Genomic DNA, 24176 nt, shown 5'->3' with positions numbered 1-24176 from the left:
CATTCTCTGTCGTATGGGGGATATTATGCAGGTTTTACTGGAACGTTGAGAGGAAGTTTAAGAGGAAAGTTAAGTCTCTGTTATACGATTTCTCTTGATTTATGTGAAGAACGGTTATAGTTCCTTTCGTGACTGAATTGTTTTTCTGAAGAATTTGAGAAGAAGAGGATACTAAATTGAGATCGATTTTTGTTCAGGCGATTCTGAAATATTTTCTTTCGTAGTATTCTTTCACATTTAGTCATCAGCCATGTAATTAACCCAAAGTTTATCTTCCTGAAACCCTTAAGTAGCCCTATTTTTCTCCTTAGTTTCACATTTAGTCATCAACTTTAACCATTACTCACACTAGACTCTTCAACTTCCAACTCTGTTAGACAGTGATAACCCAAAATTCATCTTCCTCAAACCCTTAAATAACCCTAATTCTCCATCCTCGAGTCACTTTCTGTATTGTCATCCGCACCTCACGTTCCGCCAATTTTAATAAAGTATCTTTTCTACGCAACGTCGATCCTTAATTGCTCCGATTTAAGTGTCACCCCAATACCTCGCTTTCGAGAAATTCAGGCATCACAATGTCAGTCCCATTAGTCGCGAACAGCACAGAAGTGATAAAAAATTCAATGTTGGTTAATAAACGTTCCACCGTACCAAATTCGCTAAAGCAAAATGTGATTTCGCCTATCCTCGAATGATCTTACGATACTTCGTTCGACTGGTCTCAGGACAGACAGGTTCACCTTGAATCCGATTTTTATGTCTGAAATCGGCGTTCATTACACGAAATTCCCCGGCAACTAAAAAAAAAGACCTCCGATGGATAATCGGTCTACTTTAATCGAGTCATCTTGCGTATAATACCCCGTATAGGATAGAATGAAATTTTCCAAGTTGCCGATATTTTCCAGAATTTTTCGGCTCACAAATTACCCGCGCGTTATTCCACATCGCTCGGCTGACTTTGCTCGCGCGCGCGCGCGTTACATTACAGCCACCAATTTAGTTTTCTCGAGCGAGGGCGCCTATATCTTTAATACGTTTCTCGTGGGAACGATTCTCACTCGCACGATGCGCTATACCCGTGGCCTCTCGATCGAACCTCAGGGCCCGGACGCATCGCGGTAATTTAATTGACGCAAAGATTGCCACAAAAAGTTCATCTTTACATAATGGTTCTTTTCCTTTCCCAGCGATACCAACGATCATCGACGTTTCCCATGGTGAAGAGCGCATTACCATGCACCACGATCCCCTTCGGACTCACCTAAATGTCGAGTTTCTTTTCTTTTTCCCTCTTTGTTCTACCGCGTATGACCACTACGAAAACTGAACAGTTCCTCTGAAATGTTAATCGGAAAAGGATATTTAATGTATCTCAGATAGGTAGGAAGGCAATCGGTTTCTTTTTTGTTGTTTGAACGCTGATTTATGGAGAAACGAACGATAAAGTGACTATCACCGATTTTGGTGAAATTTTGGGATGTAGGAGTTCTTGAGAAAATATTCCACGCGTATTTTTTTATGTTGGCAGTGATCCACGGTGGAAGGGTGAAAATTGCTCTGAAAGTTAGAGATAGGAAATGTATTTAGTGTAATATTGGAAGTGTATTTAGTGTAATATCTCGAAAACTGGAAATTTGAGAAATTCACGGCGATCAAATTTGAGAAATTCATGGCGATGAAATTTGAGAAATTCAGGGCGATCAAATTTGAGAAATTCGCGGCGATCAAATTTGAGAAATTCACAGCGATCAAATTTGAAAATTCACGGCGATCACATTTAAAAATTCGCGGCGATGAAATTTGAGAAATTCAGGGCGATCAAATTTGAAAATTCACGGCGATCAAATTTGAGAAATTCACAGCGATGAAATTTGAAATTCACGGCGATCAAATTTTAGAAATTCATGGCGACCAAATTTGAAAATTCGCAGCGATCAAATTTCAAATCCTTCAATACGGAAGATTGCCAATAAAAAAATATCATTCGATCGCCACAATAGAAAGAACTCTGTCCCCCAATTTTGGGAAGAGGGGCGAACAAAATTTAGATAAGAATTAAAAGTAAGCCTCCTCTAACAATTTGAACTTAGACTGAAAACAAGTATGACTAATTCATATTAGACACGGCAATTCCAATCACGTTTATCAGTGACCGAATTAATAGTTCGGTCATCCAACTAGCCCGAGTCGAGTTCGCCTCGATTGGATTAGACCAGTGCCTTGTAAAACCGTTCTGCTTCCATTCTTCCTATCCATCGTCGAAACCTTTCTTCAACTGTGACCCAGTCGTTTACCTTTCTTCCGCCTGTTTGCGGTCTATGAAACCTTGACTGGCCACGAAAAATGGCCCCAATTAACAAGGATCTTCCTCGTTCTCGTTACCAGAGCAATCTTTCTTTTTTGCACGGTACAATTGTCAGTTTAGATCTCTCCGCAAAATAACGTAGAAAAATGGCAAACGACCGTTTTCTTCAAGATCCCTTGACCGTTCGTTTCCGGGTACGCGCGACACATTTATCCCGGAAGGTTTGTCCGAACGACGACAAAGCCTGGTCTCCCAGTGCACGAATAAGAGGCCTCTTCCTCTCTGTCTTCTGCAACCGAAATCCAATTTGCATGAACTGCGGCCAAAATGGACGAGGTAATTGGTACACAGGAGGGATTAGGGCTGCGCCAAGGCGACGGATGTCCGCTGCCGCCTCTAAATTCCGCCATTTGCAACGTCGCCCTGGCTTCTTCTAATTGCCAAACCGTTTGGACGACGTTCAATTAAAATCTTCACCGGGTGTCCCTTGATCGATGATCGTACACGAACGCTGTGAAACGAACTGCGGGTATATTATTTAGGCGGTCTTCGTTTTTTCATAAGAATACAGTTTTATTTCTGCTCTTGCAATCCTTTTTTCTGTTTTTGGTTAATTCTCCCAGCTGAGATTTTCGTAGAACTGCCTGGAGTAAGTCCTTATGCTATGAAACAGTGTAATAGACGTTATTAGGTAGCACTAAGATGGATAATTTGTGTAAAACACCATGGAAAATTTTCAAAAAATCTGAAAAAGCGAATCGCTCTTACAATCCTTTCTTCTCCTTTTTTAAATATTATTTTTTGCCTCGATAGGCAAATCTACGTTACTACCTATTTACTGTGATATTTTTGGATTAATATTAGTTAATTGCATGAGTAATTACAGAGAAAAATTTTGAAGAAATCTCTAATGTAGCTCTGACGATCCTTTTCACTTCGCTCTTGTCTTTTATTCTCACTTACGCACGGTCGCGCTAGATCACAGATCTCTACACTCTTGCCACGCGCCGATTTTCGGTCACGAAAATTCTTACCAAGCGTGCATTTTCGTTTAAAAAAACTGTCACTCGGTGCAAACACTCTTTACTCGATCCAACTCTCGCAAAGCCTAGACACTCTTCATTCACGCATCACTCTGTCCAACTATCACACGGTCCAAACACTCTCACCTCACGTCCCACAAAACAATTACTACCTTGACGCTTTTTAATTTCTCCACGATTAATTTTCCTGTTCCACCAACTCCGTGACACCCTTCAAAATTCTCCTGCATAATTTACAAGCTCTCTCCCTCGCGTTGTACGACAAACATAAAGAGAGATCGAATCTACGGGACAAAGCAAATCATTCGGAACGTTGAACGAAGAGGGACGCGTCCCCGCGGTTGTTATGGCACGAGGAAAGGAACACAAGAGAGGAAGAAGAAGAAGAAGAAGAAGAAGAGCTACAGGAAGAGGTACGACGACGGCGGCAGCAACGATGCAGGGGCAGAAGGAGGAGGGAAAGAAAGAGGAGGAGAACGTTCACATAAATACGTACGCAACGCAAACAAAAACCCACAAAGGACCGCGCTCGCGGCAGATACGATCTTGCGGCATGCAGATACGAGCATACTAATCTCTCGGAGAGGCCTCTCCAAGGAAACCGTGTCCTTTTGTTGTATCCGTCTATGAAATATATTGGTGGCTGGTCCGACGTCCGACACGAGGGAACGATTCAATATCATTCCGACGCGCTGGATCTCCCGTGTGCATTTTTCCGGGATAGCTCGCCTCTAGATCATTCCGCCAGGGATATGCTGTGGCAGTGGGAAATGGAAATGTATATATATACGAACGGGTTATCGGGTATGGAACAAAGGCGAGATTTTTGCGAGGAGAATCCGTGGACACGCGAAATCCTTTTTATCGGAGACCAAATGACGGCTAGAAGTGCCTCACGCAGGGAGGGATATGATCTATAGGCTCGAACGGCTAGCATAAGTCTTTGGATGTCGTGTGTGTGCGGCTGTTTGTGGGAGAAATGTTCGGGTTCCTGGTTGCTTCTTGGAACGGAGAATGATTGTTTCTTTGGGTCTTTGCACGATGGTGGTGGTTACTCGGAAGGAATAAACAAAATTTTGTCTAATTTTTTACGGTTATTGTAACGATAGTGGGCATAGAAGTGAATAGAATTGTGTTGGAAATATCTTCAAAGTTAAATTCTCTCTGTTCGCAAACAAAAAATTTAAAGGGTGTCCTGGAAAGTGCGAAAAATGTACGAAATTTGAAAGAAGTAAGTGTTACGCCTGTTAAAAAGAAATCAGTAACAGTAGAATTATTTTGATACAAATTTTGAAAAAATCTACTTTTCTCTTTTTTTATGAGTATTCGATATTAAGTCAATTAGTCTCCAAACCTACCAATTTACATTTACAAACACGTATTACATATGTTGAAAAGAAATCAGTAACAGTAAAATTATTTTGATACAAATTTTGAAAAAATTTAGTTTCATATTTCTCTTTTTTTATGAGTATTCGATATTAAGTCAATTAGTCTCCAAACCTACCAATTTACATTTACAAACACGTATTACATATGTTGAAAAGAAATCAGTAATAGTAGAATTATTTTGATACAAATTTTGAAAAAATCTACTTTTCTCTTTTTTTATGAGTATTCGATATTAAGTCAATTAGTCTCCAAACCTACCAATTTACATTTACAAACACGTATTACATATGTTGAAAAGAAATCAGTAACAGTAGAATTATTTTGATACAAATTTTGAAAAAAGTATTTCACTTTCATATTTTTCTTTTTTTATGAGTATTCGATGTTAAGTCAATTACTCTCCAAACCTACCACTTCACATTCGCAAATTACACAGAAGGGTTAACTATATTAAATACGAAAGAAACACCGTGTTACATCCGTTGAAAAGAAATCAACAAGAAAAGTATTTCATTATCATACTTCTCTTTTTTACCAGTACATATTCGATATTAAGTGAATTACTCAAAACCTGCCTGTGTACATTGACAAATTCCATCGAGGAAGGAAAGAAACACGAACTCCCTCCCCGTGGTCGCAGCATCGTAGATCATTTCCCCCCTTAACCAAACGCTGTATAATTCGGTTCTTCTACAAGGCTCGTTCAATATCCTCTGTCCAGTATCCAGCTAATTTCCAGCATTTGCATGCCGATACACAAGGATAGGAGAGAGGGCTGGTGGCGGGTAGCAGTTTCAATTTCGCAACGCCAATCCAATCATGTAAATCAGGGGTAGCATTATTAGTGGCGGCAATCGAACTCCTCTCTCTCCTAGGCCAATAGAGGTGGTGGTTGTCGCGGAGGCGGAGGTGGAGGATGGCAGGCGGCTCTCCGATCCGAAACGAAGGGAGTGCACCGTCCGTCCAACTAATCCCGGGTTTACCTAATCGCTTACTCCCTTCCTCCTTCGTCTGCGCGCGATTCCGCTCGTTCGCAAAGCGGCTTACCCTTGCACCCGTCCTCCCAGACCACCACCCCTTTTCCGAACCACGGCCAGGACACACAGCGGAGGAAATTCCGCATCTGCGATCGAGCAACGCGCGCGCGTTCGATTTTCCTCGATCGTCAATCTTCTCTACCGTGGACGACGGTTCCTCCTCGCGGCGGCTTCGGGCTCGCAGAGGGAGAGGGAGGGACACTCGTTCGAACGTATTTTCGATGGGTCACGCTAGCCGGTTTACCTCTACCCACCTCGTCTCGAATAAATCGCGATCTTCGTCGCGGCGAGGTTGATTCATACCGTACCAGTTCAGTTGGCATGGAGAGCGGGTAATTTGTACGGACGATGGATCGTCGCGCGATGCATCTTCCCTCGGTGTTGATGGGCTCTGTCGGGTGGATTGCACACGGGGCGAGATACTTTAAAGGAAGCGTTTAGGTTCGTATGTTAATTTCAGGTAAAATTAGAATCTTAACGATCGATCTTGGCTGATCGAGGCGGGCTTTTTCGGGGGTTCGGATTGGTGGCCCGGTTTAGATCGGAGGTTTTGTAGATGGAAATTGTTACTCTGTTCGTGAAATATGTGTAATGCTTTATGAACATCGGTCAGTCATGGAAGAGATTAGATTTTGGAGTAAATTAAAATTGAAAATTGTTGCATACTAAGGATAAAATTAGAATTTTGCCGATCAATCTTGTCCAATTGAATCTGTCTTCCTCTTGGACTCGTATAAAAAGTGTCCTAGTAATAAAAATTGTTATTCAGCTTGTAAAATACGCGTAGTACTTTCATAAAATACTACTGAAACGTCGGAAAGGTAAAATCAGAATTTTACGATCGATCAGTTTCAGTTTAAACATTCGATCTAAGATACTCGACGAAAATTTTCTAAATAAAAATTACTCTTCAATTCTCAAAATACGTGGAGTATCCGACGAGAATCCTCGTTCACCACCGAATCACCCAAGTTAATTTACGAGGAGACACAGGTCCGCTTTCAAGTGCGCCACTCTGTGGCGAAGCACTTTCACCGGTGTATCTCTTGATATTCGATCAAATCACAGCCGGTTATCTATCATCCGGCAGACGCGCGTTCGACAAAAAGTACAAAAGCGACGATGAAAAAAAGGCGAGGGTACAACACAGCTTTTCACCAGATCTGCCGATATACCTTTGGCTTTTTCCACTTCCCTCGAAATTCAGTGAGAAATTCTCGTTTCCACGAAGAGAACGAAGGGGAAGAAAAAGAGTACCTGTGGTTGTAGATAGAAGGTGGTTTTCACGGGAAATATAATCAGCACGCGGCCGATAATTCGTGAGGGTGAAAGAGGTGGAGGAGGGGTGGCGCGATCGAACGAAAACGTAAGCCGCGTAATCCCCTGTGAAATACCGCGCTGGATCCGAGAACTTTGCCGTACGCCCGAGGACATCGGGGACATCGATTATTCGCGGCAAACCGCTCGCGTTAATCGTTTAAACTCCGCTCTAGGAGGACGTACGCGGAACCACCGGTGACTGTACCTTCGCCAGGTACGCGCCACATGATCCACCAAACCACTAGACACCCAGGATTCGCTGGGGATATCGATACTCGTCCTGGAAGAGTCTGGGCTCGATGCCAGGTTATCGGCCGTACAACTTCCTGCGCGAATCGATGGCTGATTAACAAACAGTCTTACGATGTACTCGACGCTTTTCAATTTCGTCGATAAGGCGTCGGTGATCGATATCAATTTTTACGTTTGCGGAATTGTAAATCAAGTGGAACGTCTTTAGGACAAATTTCAACACCTTGTCTTTTTAGATTCTCAGATTTTTCTCAGATTTTTCTCAGATGTTCTCGGTGACTTTTCATTTCGTTGATAAAGCATACTTGTGATCGATATCAATTTTTAAGTTTGTTAAATTGTGAAAGATCAAGTGGAACGTCTATAGGACAAATTTCAACACCTTGCCTTTTTAGACTCTCAGATTTATCTCAGATGTACTCAGTGACTTTTCATTTCGTTGATAAGGCATACTTGTGATCGATATCAATTTTTATGCTTTTTAAATTGTGAAAGATCAAGTGGAACGTTTTTAAAGCGAGTTTCAACACCTCGTCTTTTTACATGTTCAGATTTTTTTTCAAGTATAATTGACATAGACATCTTCTAGACATCTGACATTTTACAAGCTACAACATGTACGGTCGTTTGTCACACGTGGATTATTTCCTGAGCGGATTAATTATGACAGACGTCTACTGAAGAATTTAGGAATTGTCAGTTACTTGTTACAAGCGGCAGTCTACAATGTTTCTAGCGCACACGTTGCTAATTTTAATAACTTCCTAAAGATTTGAACCGTTAAGAAATGGTGACTAAGAGAAAATGGAAACCTGCTTGACAAAAGCTTCTTAGAATCAAATAAGACAACACAGAGTGTTAAGATTGGTTCACACTTGAAAAGAGTTCGAATTAGGATTAAAAATTTTCAAGAATTCTGTTAGCTTACACCATACAAAAAATACCTGCGTCAAAATAACCAATAAGCAACAGTATAGCAATTAATAAACCGTTGTGAAAAAGCCATTAATACAAATCGTGCACATTTTCATTAAGCAAAGACAATTATTTTAAAAAAAATACATTTTTACCAAAAACGACGATTTCATATAATCCAACATGTCGCTGTTTTATTATAATACTCGTTGCCTACTCGGTATTCGAAGCTCGTACAGCCAGCAAAAGAAGAATAGACAGATACACAGGCTTGGAAACAGGATACGAGTGGAACCGCAACTAGGTTAGCCAGTATCCAGGACGACGAGCATCTTCCTGCGACAAACAGTGCCGATCCTCGACTTCCGGTCTCCCACGGGTTGCACGTGTAAGACGTTCTCGCGACAAGCATACTCGCTCACTCTAGCCGGACACTCGGCGAAATCGTTCGATGCTCGTCGAAGCGAATCGACGTTTTCAAGTTAATGGACGCGGCTGATGGCGATGCCTTGTCGCGTCGCGGATCGACGAAGCCACCTGCGACACGCCGTGAAGACATCGTCTTTGCAAACTCTGATTTCTACTTACAGTCTTGCTTCTCATTACCTGTTTCCATAATTGCGTAACGGACGTTGAAAACCGTTTTTCCTCTTTCTTTCGAGTTACTCGAGTCGGTGGAATTTGCCAACCGAGCGACAGGACTTTTGAGAAATTCGAAGTTTTATCGAACGCTTGAATTTTAATAATTTTATGTACGACACAGGTTTCTAGGTAGGTTCGTTTATTTATTTGATCGAAAGTTGAAACGTAATCCGTGTCACGTATATTTGACACCTGCTCTTCGGGCGAAATTGGTGTGTCACATCGTTGCGACACATGGTAGCGAACGCGTTAATTTGAAGGGGAGTCCTGTTTGACAGCTCGAGAAATAAGCGACCTTTAATCATTTTTTTTTTTTTAGTAAACTAGTAAAGATATCGTGATACTTCTTTTTTGGTAGAAAGTAACAGGCTTAGGGTACGATAAAAAATTTTTTAATAGGATTATTGTAAATTTTGTACTTTCACTCTTTGCGGTCGTATTTTGCGTAGGCAATGGTAGGCTTATTGGACGGAATTATTTTTTGGTAGCGCGCTAAACAACGTATAAATTTTATTCAAATGAGTTTGTTTAAGCTGTGTGCATACTATTTCCTTTTTCCCCGTTTCTGCAGGCAAAGGGTCCACAGAGAGTTTGGAAGGTAAAAACGCCTCGCCGGGAATATCCCGGGTTTCGATCGCAAAGAGTTAAGTTCGCACTCTATGCAATACTTAACACTAACCGTACCGACACTTATCCGGGCAAATGACCGGTTACAAAGTAATCATATTTCTTCCGAAAGGAACGCAGGTTATTGTCAATTTAATATAGAAAACAGCCTTTAGATAATAATAATACAAAAAAAATTAAATATTTTTATTTATAAGAAATTACAGGGGAAAAAGAGGTGCATGGTTTTAAATTGAAATTTTAAAATCGGTCATTTGACCGGGCCATGGTACGGTTAGTGTTAATATGTCACTTTCAATTCATGCAAAAAACAAAAATTAACTTTTCTTCCCTTTTGAAACTAGACCTAATTTAACCTAACCTTAACAATTACAAGTGTAATAAAACTGATCTCAAGTCAGCACTCTTTGCAATACTAAATATTTCACTTTCAATCCAAAAAAAAATCAAAGAATCAATTTTTCTACACTTTCAAACCAGGCCTAACCTAACCTCCCACAATTGCAAGTAAAATTCATCTCATCCAGTTCCAATTAAAATCGTCCAACGGAGGAAAGAATTACCGCAATCATCCACGAGCTGTTATCTCCAGGCTATTAGCTTCTGCACGTGAGAGAATTCATCGGTACGGATCAGCGAGGCAGGGCGAGGAGAAGTGTTAGGTCGTTCTAAGATTCAATATTCTCGGCGGGAAATAATGCAACGCCTCGTGTTATCGCTGTATTTATCGCGCAGCGGCGATCTAAGGAGGAATTAAAGAGTCCGAGCCGAGTCCGGGATAAAGATCTCCTTGGTACAGTCACAGCTCGTTTGAGCGGATGCCTCAAGTGATTTCGGTTACACCTCGTTTGCACGAGATCCGCCGTTAGCCAGGGGGGCCGCTCTTATTATTTTCCCCGATCTAGGGAGAAGCCGGGTGTTTGAATCGCGCCGACCGATTGAAATTGCAGGCTCGATGGCGCCGGATAACATTGTGGCCGTGATTGTTGAAAAAAGAACTATCCGACTCTGGCCGCCAGCGGGGGCTGTTGAACAATCGGGTTGTCCCATTTCTAGCAATCGGTGCGTATCGCGTTTCTCAGTTACCTTCGGTCCCAGGTGAGTGGTTCACACACCGCCACAAGCTGTCACGTGAATGTTGCAACAAACCGTATTTTTCTACAAAGTATTTTTATCAACGATTATTACACGGTTCGAGTGTTATCGTTGGTTAAATACCGTTATAACCAGATATAGAAACTCGATTATTAATTATCAGGTGTCACTAGATATTAGCTCGACTATCGTTTAACAATTAGCATAAATACAAGTCACCCGGTTGTCTATGATCGAACGTGAACACTCGAAGCAAGACTAAACGACGACGTTAAGTATTACCTTAGCTCCTTATTTCCTAGGAATATATCCAGACACGAGCGTGGCAATGTCGAAACGCGTAGATTTCACAGATATATCAAACGCTTTGAAAGTGAATGCTCTTTTTTTCTCTCTCTCTCTCTCCTCTCTCCTACATCTGCTCGATAGATCTACATAGGTACGGATCGTAGCCTGGGTCGTGTTTACCTGGCGTGCAGCTGGAATTACGAGTGAAAAGAAACGGAATAAACAAGAAGGGGCCGAATAAATCATAAAGCACCGCCGGTTCTTCCGCGCTATGCTAATGACACCTCCTGCATCCTGTACGCGCGTATCCTTGGCGCGCGGGGCTCGCGAATGTTCCTGGTGGCACGCCACGCGGCGTTTGTTCTTCTTTTTACGGGGACTACTACTACCGGGCGCAACACACCTCCTTGACGCAATTGCAGGAAATAAAACACTCTTCCCCGGACGTTTCCCCTCCCCTTCCAACTGTGCCCGAGCAGCGTTCACCGTGGAGAACAACAGAGGCGAACAACGAGAGACGTCCGCGACGCAACAACAGCCGTACTCGGCCGTGTAACGAGCGCTGCGGTGCGAGAAAGAAATATCGTCCTCTCGCCTCTTTTTCTTCCATCCCGCCGAAATGTACGGCCACGATTAATCTTATCGTATTCGTGGGAATCTCCTCGATTCGGCTTTTTTTACGGAATCTTCCGAAATTAATTATGCGAACTTCGACCCGTTCAAATTGCTACCTTTGGAATTTTTTGAAAATTAACGGGTATGAAGAGTTTGTTAAGGTTTTTCGATACTCGTGCTGGCTATAGTCGGAGGCGGATATATTAGCCGGTCATGGCCTTTCCCCCTCCATCGCTTTTTCATAGCAACGTGTTTTTGCGACGTGAACTTGGTCATATTTTCAGTGGTAATATGCTGTCTTCTTCTTACGAGGGTATATCTTTTTTTAGGTGTCTGTTTTTGGAAATATAGTCTCTTCTGTGCGTAGTTTAAAGGCGAAAATAGGGCGATTATTAACCCTTTTAACGTGTGTGGCAGACTGTATATTCTTTAATTTGTTATTTTGGCCGTATCATTTTAAAATTCGGTTCATTAAATTAAGACGGATGTGTGTAAAAGATCAAATTAAATATTAATTATAATAGCGCAAACAACTTTTCAAAACTCGAATAGCAATGAAAGGGTTAACTACCGAATAGTAAGAGTAGAACTGAAAAGGAACAAAGAAGATATAACCTTGACCAGCCGATACGTTCGGTCGCGACTATAGCTCTCAGCACATTATCCCTACTCACGATGCACTAATATCTATTCGTAACTAGCCGTGAAAGCGGCAAAACACAGACAGTTCCGCTGGTAGAAAAAGGGAAAATTCATGACTAATAGATCCGATCGAGGCTCTAGTCGGATACGCGTCGGGCATAGACGCGCGAGAAAACGGGGCTGATCAACAGGCGAGGACACGCGCCATCGAGCACGCGCCGATAGATCTGACATCTCGACGCCCGACGCCATACACGTGACCGGAGGCTCGTTACCTCTCCTCTCTTTCCTCTCTGCCCCATTCTTTCTTCCTCCTCCACGTTCTTCCCGTCGGAAGACACGCGCCCGACGTCTCCCTCGATTTCCCGGAATCGACTTTCGAGAGATCGAATCGCCGCAAGGATCGGGACGACCCACCGCGAGCGGCCACGAGTTCGAGGAGAGGATCGGTCGCCGAACCGGCTTCCTGCCCCGCTCGAATCTCGATGTCGAGATGAACGCCGCAGTTAAGACCGCCTCCTCTCTCTCTCTGTTTCTCTTCCTCTCCCGCGGAGGAATCTGTTTACCCCGACCGATTCCGGGGAAACAAAGACATCTACCGGACGATTATTCGCGAAAGAGCCTGTTAGATCGGCCGCTCGATCCCCAACGACGATACTCTTCGTCAATTTGTATCTTGATCGGTCGCGATCATCGCGTGCATCATGATACGTGGCCGATGTTTCTACGATGGGGGGGAAGAAGTTCGTAGAAACATGGACGTTCTCTAGCCGATGTTTGCTTCAGATAGGCGGACGTTTCTGCGTTTGGATCATTCTTTTTGTAGGCCGGATTTATGCGGTTCAGACTGTCTCTTGGAAACTGGGGTGAAGGTTTATGAGTTTGTAGCGGAACAGAACGATTCTTGCTGAATTATGAGTAGCTGTTATAGCTTTATCTTAGGTCGGAATATTAACTACAGGCGTTCGATGGAAATACTCATTTTGTACTACCGACGCCTTTATATTTCTTTTTGGCAAATGTTATACGCTATTCCCCCCTGTGACTTGACTTGCCCTGTATTCGTTGGTGTAGAAAGGGTTGCTCGTCTACGGGGATATTTTCAAACATTATTTACTACAAAACGAAGCCTCAAACACAATTTTTTTATTTTTAAGTTTCATTTTATTTTAGCTCCTAGAATCTCCCCTCAAATTTTCTCCCAGCTTCTCTACCTCGCGAACATGTACCATTGGCACACAGCGCATCTCGAAACGACATCCTCCCTTACGACACTACTCGACTAAAAATCAAACTCCACCCTTGGAATAGTATACATCCGTAGCATCGTGCGGAGAAAGGGTCGCATTCCCCGTTTTAACAAGGTTCCAATTACGCCGAGCTCGGGTTCGCCGCGGGCCATAACGTTCCTCCAGCGAACTCACCGATCCTGGGTCTGCGTGCCGCGAGAATCTCCGCGGGCGAATGTCGCGAGGGAAACAATTCGAAGCGTTCGAGCGGATCGTCTTAATATGGAAGATGTACTCTCGCGGTGCCGATGGTGCGGCGATAGCAGCCGCGCGCGCTTTAATCAACGCGCTTCTCTCCGCACCGTGTGCGAATTGACGAGACACGCCGTGGCTTTTCGGCCGGGTGTGTTTCTCGCGGGTGAGAAAAAAGGAAAATGTCGCCGGTTGGAATCGGTGGCCGCGGATTTTAAGGGGAATCCTCTCTCGCATACCAGCCAGGTCTTCCACAGGGTCCCACGGGAGCCGAAGCGGAGGAAAGGGCCAACGGTGAGGAGACGGCCACTAAATATTGTGTTCGCGCAGAGAATACAGCTCTCGGGACACGTGTAAGCGGGGCCGCGGGATTCCGTATGAGCAGATCGGCCCGCCGATTATACGCTAATTCAACGCAAATTCCTTCCCGGAGATATCTGTATCGCTCGCATACATCAGAGCCCGCGGTAGCTGGCTGCCGTTGTTGCTGCTGCTGCTGCTGCTGCTGCTGCTTGCTGCCTGTGCACAGGCCTCTCTGTGCCGCTCGCCGTGCCTCCAAGCGTTCGCAGTCTCCGGTTAGCTTAATCAGTACCCACGAGGAGACAACTATATACCCACGGCTACATAGTTTCGCGCGTATCTGCCGATGTGTGCGCATCCGACCCCGGGGACACTCGAAAACCGGCGACTCTTTCGCAACCGCCACTACCGCGGAACCAAAGGGATGTACTAATTAATCCACGGGGAGATTTGATTATGATATCGGATGTGCATGTCCGGAGCCATTCGTCGAGACGCTGCACCGTGTACCGTTGATTGCCTGCTGCGACGATTCTCAGAAGATCGCGATTCTTTGGCAATTTCGTTTTTTAAGGAACGTTCCTCTTCATCGTGACGCAAATCGATCGGGCAGATCTACCGTGTCATTCAGAATGAATTATATTTGTTACGGACATCTTGTTAGCAATCTTAGACACCTGTTCGATTGCAATTCGTTCGCTTGACAAAGCTCGCCAAATAATTAACCCTTTGACAGTCTAATATAATTACGATTTTCCCTCCCTCTTCAACTTCCTTCCAAAGAGTCTCTCTTGAGCTAAACAGTTAAATTAGAGTAAATTAGCTCTGCCCGTCTCTCACACGGGATAAACTGTCGAAGGGTTAACAACCAAGAAATACTGCTCCAAACAGCACCGAACAACTGTCGCTGCTCGCGCCAAACCAAGTAACCCAGACCGTGCAGCGTAACAGCCTATAAAACGTCCCCTGCAATTAACAACCCATCGATCCGGCTATTAATCCGGGCGAGCGAAGCGACATGAGGCAAGAACGCGGCACGGGCTGGTGCAAGATCGCGGAACAAAGAGGGTGGCAGAAATCACAAATCACTCCGCCTCGGGAGGGGGTCAGAGGATCGACGGTTCTCACGCATGACGAGGCGGAAAGGTGGATTTCTAGCGGCGGGGAATCCCAGCGGTAAAGAGCGCGCGCGAAGACGGTGGCTACCGTGTATAGCCCCGAGAAGAGGCAAAGCAAGCAGGCAGGCAGGCAGCGCGGTGGCCGAGGAAGGTCCAGGGCACAGGACCGAAGATATATCACGTTGTCGGCCGACATACCATTCTTTCGCGGCAGCCGACACAGTGTGTGCGCGCAGCGTTCACAAATTAAGGAGCGCCAAAGTCCACGGGACGGCGTAGGTATGGCGCTATCGCGCTTCATAAAACTTCGTTAGCTGGCTGCAAGTAGACGGCCGCCGCGGTATAATACGCCGCGCGTAGAGAAACGCGCTGATGGCCCCTCTCTCTCTCTCTCTCACTCTCTCTTTCCGCGGACCAGCCACCCTCTCGAGCACACCATCCAGCGACCACAGAGGGGTTGGCTACCGTAAAAATTCATTTTGTTTCCACACGGTTCGTTGTAATTTCCCCCGGATTCTTGCATCTTTCGCGCCGGAACGTATTAGGCGGGACCGTGTTTCTCTCGCTCGCCTCTGATCACCGCGCGCCGCTCGTCTGTCGCCCAGGCTGATCCTAATCTTGATTAGCGCTCGCGCAAACCTCCTTTGTCCTGCCGGGGTAAACGAGATTCATTGTGCCCCGTCTTCCTCGAATCTGTACCTCTGCTTACACACACTCTGTCTCCCTCTCTCTGGCTTTGATGTCGCGTGTTGTTCACGGGGTTGTCGAGGATGAGAGTTTACCGCGGGGGGCGGTGTTTCCTTGGTCTTTTGGTATCTGGGAGATTCCAAAGGGAGTAAGATGCGTGGCGTTGTATCTTGAATCTGTATTTGATCGCAAAATGTGCTTTAATATCCTGTGAGAAGACGATCATCCTGAGGAAACACAAATATGCATTCCTTCGATAATGAACGACAGTTCTTTCGAGGGAGATCTGTCACCTGCTCTCGAGACCCTAGAGAGAGATCAGCGAAGTGGTATACAGGACGGTTCCCCCAACGTGACAAAGAAAATTTCGATCTCTCCCGATAACGAAAATAATTGAGACAGCCATGTTCACCAGACCACCCTGTATTTAAACACATTCCCAAGAGCATGACCCGTGTCTCGTCTATTCGCTCACAATTAGACCTGCGATTCCGAAAAAGATGAGCGCAAGATACACCCGCGATATCGGGTAATCTTCAAACTCAGCCAACATCTACCACGAGCTTCTTCACCGAAGCAGCAACGATCCCGATTCCGATCGTTCGACTCGTCCTTAGCAGTGGTTTCCGTTGGCCGAGCCAACGGTATTGGCGCCACGTGCCTCTAATATCAAGCAGGAGGTCGTATATCCTCTCGGTGCGTCGCTCGTTAATTTGCCGTGGAGAGTCAGCGCATATAGGGCTAGTGGGCGCACAAGGTGCACCCCACACGTGGCCACACACACACATGGATACACACGGTTAGGGTTGTGGACCGTGTGTAGTAGCAGTGACACGACTACTGTGGCCACGTACAAAGTCTCTTACACAGAGGCAAACGCGGGTAAATAGGCATACACGAAAGAGGAGCGCGCGCGCGTGGTTCTCGTCATTAGGTACGTAGCCTCGTTAGGATGAGTTTTTCCGCCGCTAATGAGGTGGCCTGCAAGTTGTCTCTGGTACCGGTGCAGACGGTCCGCCGCGCCAACGTCTCCCCTCGCGGCCCCCGCCGCCGCCGCCGCCACACAGATCAGGTGGACGTCCGGCTTTCTATGACGGTCCGCGGCGCGAATCTGGAGACCTGGACACTATTTTTAATCTACCCACGGGAACGCGGACTTGACGGAATTAAAATACATGTCCGCTGCAGCCACCGCGACCGCTTGCTTATATCCCCGTTGCCGGATCCTATATTTCTCTCTTAGCCGCGACCCTCTACGCTTCGACCACGGGCGTATAATACGCCGCTCCTTGCCCAACGCTGTTACGCTGCCCACGGACATCTTGTTGCTTTCTTTCTTTTCTTTTTTGCAGCAGCAGCTGAGGATTATTAGCTGTTCTCTCTTGTCGCTCAGTCGAGTACACGTGTGACAGGGTTAATTGGAGAATTTTTAATTAAAAAATGTACTCTGTAAGTATTTTTCTGGTGCAAAGTGTTGTTTAGTGCTGGGTACGGTAGAGTGATCTCGCGGTTTTGAGAGGTAAATGAGGAAGCATCATGGGAAGCGTAATGTTTGCCACTGTGTTTCTTCAACCGAGCACTGTCTTATCACCGTGCTGAGGTCCGCAGGTTCAGATTTAATTCTAGAACGACTGGCTGGGTCAAAATTGACCCATTGGCCACTTTCCAAAAGGGAATGTTCATGTAACCAAACCGTGATTAAAAAATTAGGTTCATATCGACGCAGGAAACGAAATGAAAAAGTTGCAACAAACGATAATACTTATCACATTTTTTGGAAAGTTGCTAATGGGTGATTTTTGACCCGGCCAGTACTTCCAGTGTTAACCCTTCCGACCCGACGGCGTTTGCAGTAGTTCGCTTCCTACGGCCGACGTGAAATTTAATAGTCCGTTCACCACGGCCGACTTGAAATTCAGCCCTAAACTATATTGTACCGAATAATTAAGAAAGGAGAGCGGTACCGATGTCGGGTCGGAAGGGTCAAGAAAGCTGAGAGACTCACTTCAGGGTGAAACTTCGAGAGTATGTAAGACTATGTAATTTTTAAAAGAAAATGCTAATTATTGTACATATCTGTGGTACCTTTTCCGTTCACCTTTGAAAACTGTAAGATTATTCCGCCAGACCCCGCAAAAGAAACATTTTCCGAGATAATGATAACAGAGTAAGGAAGAGTGGTTGGTATAAATGTGAAGGGTGAATCGACAGTGCCACGCGCTACTCGCGACAGCGACATTTAACTGTGCACGCGCGGACGAGTGACGCGCGCGTTTTTGCGAGAGCTGCCCGCGGCCATTAAATTTACGAGCCGTCACGGCTAACTTGCAAAGAATAATAACGTATATGCTCGAAATAATCCACGGTCGGGATAACCCGCTATATGGAAATAGCCGGGCATTTGAACGGCTCGATGTCAAAGCAAGTCAGCCTGGATATAACTCAACGCTTAAACGAGGCTGGGCCCGCCTCAACCGGGCACAGACACGAGCGTTTTGGATTTAAAAACGACCTCTTTACGTCTTTTACTCACTGGTTATTTTTATACTTTGCGTTTTTATTCGCGGTAACACGTTGCGTAAACGCGCAATTTAAACCGCAATTTTAAAGAATACCACTCAACTTCCTGCTTGCACGTTGAAACCTTCCCCTGTGGATACTTATGTATAGTCGGTGGAAGAAATATAGCGGGGTCGTAAATTGAAGCGTTAAGTGGGCGTATCGATTGATGCAGTGACATCTAGGGTCGCGTTTTATGTTTTGGGACTGAATTGAAATTGAAGCATATTTCATACGACCCTAACTGAGGGTTCAGGCCATTATCTTCTCAGGTGTTGTTTTGAGCGAACTTACGATCTTACTATATTTCTTCCACCGATTGTACACTTGAAAAATTCTTCGACTATGCGGCATTTTACGTTTTGGAGTGAATCTAAATTAAGGCATGCTTTATACGACCCCAACTGAGGTTCGTAATATATAAATTTTGGCGCTTGAACGAACTTACAATTTTGCTATATTTCTTCCACTGATTGTACACCTGAAGAATTCTTCAGTTCTTTGACTGTGAGGCATTTTACGTTTTCGATTTGCATTTTGGGATTGAAGCAAAATTAAGGCATACTTTAAACGACCCTAACTGCGGTTTTGGAACCCTTATCTTCTCAGATATGTGTTGTGCAAACTTTGGCGTCTAACCAATCTTACGACGTCGCTGTATTTCTTCCACCGACTATACATAATTAACTTTCGTTACAAAGACGTTGAATCGATTGAAGTTCTTCGGATTTTCCCTGGAAAGGACGCATTCTAACTAAAGTAGATCCAAGAATTCACCAAGAATATACCTCCAATTCCTCCTCCGAAGATTTTTCTCATATTTTTCTCCTTCGTCGTGGAGATCCACGGAAAGTAATTCGAGCTTCCAACGACGATCCCCGACGAGGTCTCCACGAGACGAGTGTTTTGTCGAGCTGCGTTCTTCCCTCTCCTGTAGCCTCTCTCGCGGTGATCGACTGCTCTCAAAGTGCTCCACCTCCTTCTCCTCACGAGTGCTGTCCGACGTCGCCATTCATCCAGCTCGTTCCGGTCGACGTGGCCGGGTGCCGTTGCTTAATTCGCGAATATTTCACCGGGGCCTCGCGGTCTGAAAATACGCTACAGCTGCTCGCGTCGTGTCTACAACCGGGCCACCGTCGCGATTTTTTCGAAATATTTCCGAGACCGCCCGTAAATTTCCGTCGTTGCGTATTTTTACGTTCGCCCCCCCTTTTTCTCTCTTTTTTTTTTTTGTTTCTTCACTGGATATCTTCGTTGTATCGCCGTACGTCTTGTTGTCGTTTCACCGCTGTACCTGAGTATAATCCCTGTAGGCTTGATTATTCTATTCTGGAGCATGGACAGGTTTTTGAACGATTTATCATCGGACCTGTTGACGATGTTAACGTTGTTGTCGGTTATGTTACAGACGGCGTTGCACTGGGCGGCTAAGCACGGGGACGAGGACATCGTGAAGCTGATCGCGGGTACCTACAAGGAGTACATCAAGAGCGTTAATGAGACGACGGTGAGTGCATAAGATGGGAATTTGAATGTTTCACAATTTAAAGGTCTGAAAGTTTGAATATCCGGAAATTTGAATATTCGAAAGTTTTCGAAAATTGCGTTCGAAAATTTGAATACCTGGAAATTTAAATATTTGCAAATTTGAATATTTGGAAACTTAAATATTGAGAAATTTGAATATTTAATAGTTGGAATATTTGAAAATTTGAATATCTGGAAATTTAGATATTTGAAAATTTGAATACCTAGAAATTTAAATATTTGCAAATTTGAATATTTGGAAACTTAAATATTGAGAAATTTGAATATTTAAAAATTTGGACGTTTGATAATTTGAGAATTCAAATATTTAAAGTTTGGACCTTTGACATTTCGCAAGAAAGCAGCCACCCAACTATTCTAAAATCCGTTCGAAATTCACGTAACGTCCTTCGCGACAGTTTTATCGCGCGCGAGTTGCTTAGCCCGGATCATAAACGCACCGTGGCAGTATTTCTTTTTTTAAAGGACATTATGCAAAGGTGAGCGTATAGAGAGTGCGTATGGATTTTTTAGTACCATACGGTGCCATCGCGAATAACTTTACGACCCGCATAATGTCGTCCAATACACGCACCTATACATATATAACCACCTATTTCAAAATTTATCACCATTACTTCCCCAATAAAAATCCTTTCTCATTCTCTTACCTTCTGTTTCCGGGTCACCTGTGATCTTTCGCCGTCCAAACAGAACGGGGTAAGTCTCCAAACATTTCACACTCTAAAATCTAATTAAACGAACAAGTAACGAGGATCGATATCCATAAATCCAAAACAAAAAGTCATTCTCTCGTAACATTACCAAAAAAAAAAGAAATCCATTCACATCCCGCGCTATCTCTACCACCAGTGTCTGCAAAAACAGCGATCAAGAGGAATAATAACAGGCGGGGAAAAAGGCAGAGAATCGATAAAGAGGAAAGTGAGGCAGGGAGGACCGTGAATAAATCGCGAGCGGAGTATCTACCGTAATCTGTAAGTGGCCGGCGTGCGAAAGGAGCGCAGAAACGCGCATTTAAGCGGGCTACGAGAGCGCCGCGCGTCTCTCTGCGCCAGCCGGAGATGGAGAAAGAGAGAAAGAGAGGGGAGAAAGAACGCGGAGAGTTTGTCCCCGTGGTAAAAAGGAAGGAGAGAGAGAAAGGCTGTGGCGCAGCGCACAGAGAGAAGGCTGCAGATAGGATCGGATGTGTGTGGTCCGCCGCTTTGCTCTTTATAAGACTTATATAAGCTGGAGTGCCCTTCGCGAGGGAAAGAAGGAGGCCAGAAAAGAGACGAACCGACCGAGAGAGAAGAGAGATACGTGCTCGTTAGCGGCTCGCGACAAACACTACCGCACACGTTCTATAGTTCAGCAGATAGATAAATGTGCAAATATGTAGAATGTTCGGCAATTCGATGGAGAGGAGAATGGTACAATGTGGCTATTTTTGGGCACGAGAAAAATTCTTCCGGGACATTTAAGAGTATCTCCTGAGGAAGTAAAAGTTTCGTGAAGTTTGGGAAGATTAGTGCAAATATGAAAAAATGGCACTTGTCGATCTTCTTCGGATATTGATCCATCTGGAAAATAATTCTCGAGGAAATCTGCATCTAAATCAGTGGAAGATTGTAATCACAAAAATGCGTTCGCCGGCATCAATTTTCGATCAAGAATTATATTCGAGATGGATCAATATCCGAAGAAGACGAACCATTCGCTTTTTCACAACTTTCCCATCACATTTCAAATGCTCAGCAAGGAATTTTCCGTTTCCCCAAAAAATGGCCATAATGTCACATCCTCCTTTCGCACCGGTGCAAGGAAGTCTGCAAGCTAAGCGAAGAATCGTCAGATTTATCATAAGGAAACGATTACGTATGGTACAAGGCTCTTCCTGCTCCCTTCCCCCGTACAAACAGGCTCAATTAAGGCGATTAGCGATGTAATGGTTGCAGATCGGATCTAATCGCGATCATATTCGCCAGACGATGAATCTTACCAAGTCAGAGGAGAGATTTATGCTTCTGAACTACGCTCGCGTATCCGCCTGGTACCCTCATTTATTTTCACGTCATCGACTTCTCCTTTACCTTATCCCATTTCGTACTTTCCAAGAATTCTTCATCCCCCCTCGAAGAGGAAAGAAAGGAGGAAGAAGAGAAAAATTGGCCGAAGAAACGAGGGAGAGAAAAGATCGCACAAGTAGCGTGGTGAGATTCTTTCAGAAACACCACTCGTGTCCGTTGATGTCCAGCAGACGCTCTGTTTTCAGGGATTAGTGCTCGATTTAATAAATACGCGTGTATCCGTGTTAGGTACCAACAACGCGGGCCCAGGGCTAATCCACTCCGGAATGGATCCACGTCCTCCATCCACAGCCGGCTCTTTTTTCCTTCCCAGCAGCCGGCTTTAGCGGCAGACGGTGAATCGTGTGGCACGGCGTAATCTGTCACAGCCACCACTCTCTCTCTCTCTCTTTCGCCCCGTAGTTTTCTGCGGCTTATCCGAGCGGCCGCCTCGTCCGCTTAATGCCCTGGCAAATGAAAAAGAGGGAAAAACGTGGGGAGAACCAGCCAGGAGGACCTCCTTCTCTCCTTCCTGAGTGAAGCGTATCCTTTCTACCACGATTTTACACCGTGTATCACATCCGACTTTAAGCATTTCGGATCTTGAGAATTCCATTTTCCGGTCGTTCTAGTGCGTTAGAGGGGGGTTTGCTGCGATCATTCTCGGGGTTAGCGGAATGGTTTGTTTCTTGGAGTGGATGGGTTAAGGGTTATGGGAGTATTAGAAAATGGAGGTTCTGTATTTTGGGTATTTTAAGGATTTGGGCGCACGATTTTTTGAGGTGATCGCTGTTCTTTTCTTTTTCTTGTAACTGAGGTGAGAAGCTGTTCTTAATTACGGATGATAGTAGCGAAGATCCTGTGACTGTAGCTTCCGTTTTTTTTGTTTTTTTTTGGAACGTCTGTGTTGCCTCTGACTGAAAGTCTGTGAAATTCTTGTAGATTAGATTTCTTCGGGGTGAACGAAGAGTGACTCTGTTGTTTAGAGCAGGGGTCGGCAAACTTTTTTTCTGGAGGGCCAGGTACTAAATATCTTTTGGCTTTGTGGGTCAAGAGAGAAAATTGAGATCATTACGTATGCGTGTGTGTAGGTAGTTGACTACAAATTAAAATTTTTTGACAAATCCTTTATTTGTAATACACATTTATTAATACGAAATATGGAATTCTTTTACATTTAACTGTACACAACTCGCGGGCCATAAAAAAACTGATGGCGGGCCGCAGTTTTCCGACCCCTGGTTTAGAGTATCAATTAATTGCCAGAAGAGGAATCATTGGAATAGGAATTTCTCATTAGAAATCTCTCTTAAAATCTCATCAGGATTCTTGATTAGCGTCAACATGTCCAAAAAAGAATATTTTTAACATTCCAAGTACAATATTTGTCCGGTCGCGCAGCCCACCGGCCAGTAACACATCATAAACTAATAAACAGTCCTTTCCAGCCGTCTTCCTGGCCCCTAACAAATTCCTTCCCTATCATAAAACAGTTCAAGCCGCATCCTGGTCATGTTTCCTATCCCTTTCCGGGTTTTCCCCAAATTATTTCAACTTTTGCACACCACCTTCACCCTCACGTTCTCCTTCCATTAGTTTCCTAATATCCAATCACACCTCCGCATTTTTCGAGACCTTCTTTTCCACCACCTTCAACGTCCAACCAATCGCAACATACACCGACCTAATATATACCCACGCACCACCGCAAATAAACAGAGTTCAAAAATATTCTTACCGTCACCACACCAACTACTAGAATTTCGCCCATCGGGAGCGCAACGATACTAACCGAGTTCGAGCTGAACCCAGTCTCGTTCACGAGTCGAGCATCGTACAGTATTCTTATCATTCGTATTCGCAATATCTCAAATATTAAATATTAAAATTAAAAGACAGAATTTTAAACTTAAACTTTAATTCAATATTTTCATGAAATTTGAGATTTCGTTAAAATACTAAATATTAATATTTCATTGAAATATGACATATCAAAGGTCGTTTCCAAAGTGTCGAAATATTTTTCACAGCAACCGCGTCTACCTGTCTCCCTCCGCTCGAAGGTAGACTCGTTTGCCGGCGGATAGACACATCAGGCGAAATTCGTCGCGGCGTTTCTTCTCGCGGTGCGGTGGCTGGTTCGTCGAACGTTAGACGTCGCCGTGTATACGTGGCGCACGGCGGATCGCAGTCACGAGCGTAATCTGTCACCGGTACCGCTTCCAGCGTAGTTTTCTACGGCTTATCGCGGCATCG

General features: G+C 44.5%; 2 protein-coding genes across 2 annotated transcripts in view; both read left to right on the top strand.

Moving 5' to 3' along the window:
• LOC108573519 (ankyrin repeat domain-containing protein SOWAHC) overlaps positions 1-19843 on the top strand; it is a 144125-nt gene extending 124282 nt beyond the window's left edge. The window contains exon 7 of the mRNA XM_017935980.1: positions 19733-19843. Coding sequence (XP_017791469.1) covers positions 19733-19843 — 111 coding nt within the window. The remainder of the gene's footprint in view (positions 1-19732) is intronic.
• The window catches only part of LOC108573527, a 65515-nt gene that overhangs the window by 22220 nt on the left and 19119 nt on the right, over positions 1-24176 (top strand). Inside the window, exons 3-4 of the mRNA XM_017935987.1 lie at positions 19733-19831; positions 20566-20571. The gene's annotated coding sequence lies outside the window, so the exon portion shown is untranslated. The remainder of the gene's footprint in view (positions 1-19732; positions 19832-20565; positions 20572-24176) is intronic.

This window comes from Habropoda laboriosa, unplaced genomic scaffold (genome assembly GCF_001263275.1).
Source record: "Habropoda laboriosa isolate 0110345459 unplaced genomic scaffold, ASM126327v1 scaffold153, whole genome shotgun sequence".
Taxonomy (NCBI): Eukaryota; Metazoa; Arthropoda; class Insecta; order Hymenoptera; family Apidae; genus Habropoda; species Habropoda laboriosa.
This window is presented reverse-complemented; position numbering and strand designations above follow the sequence as displayed.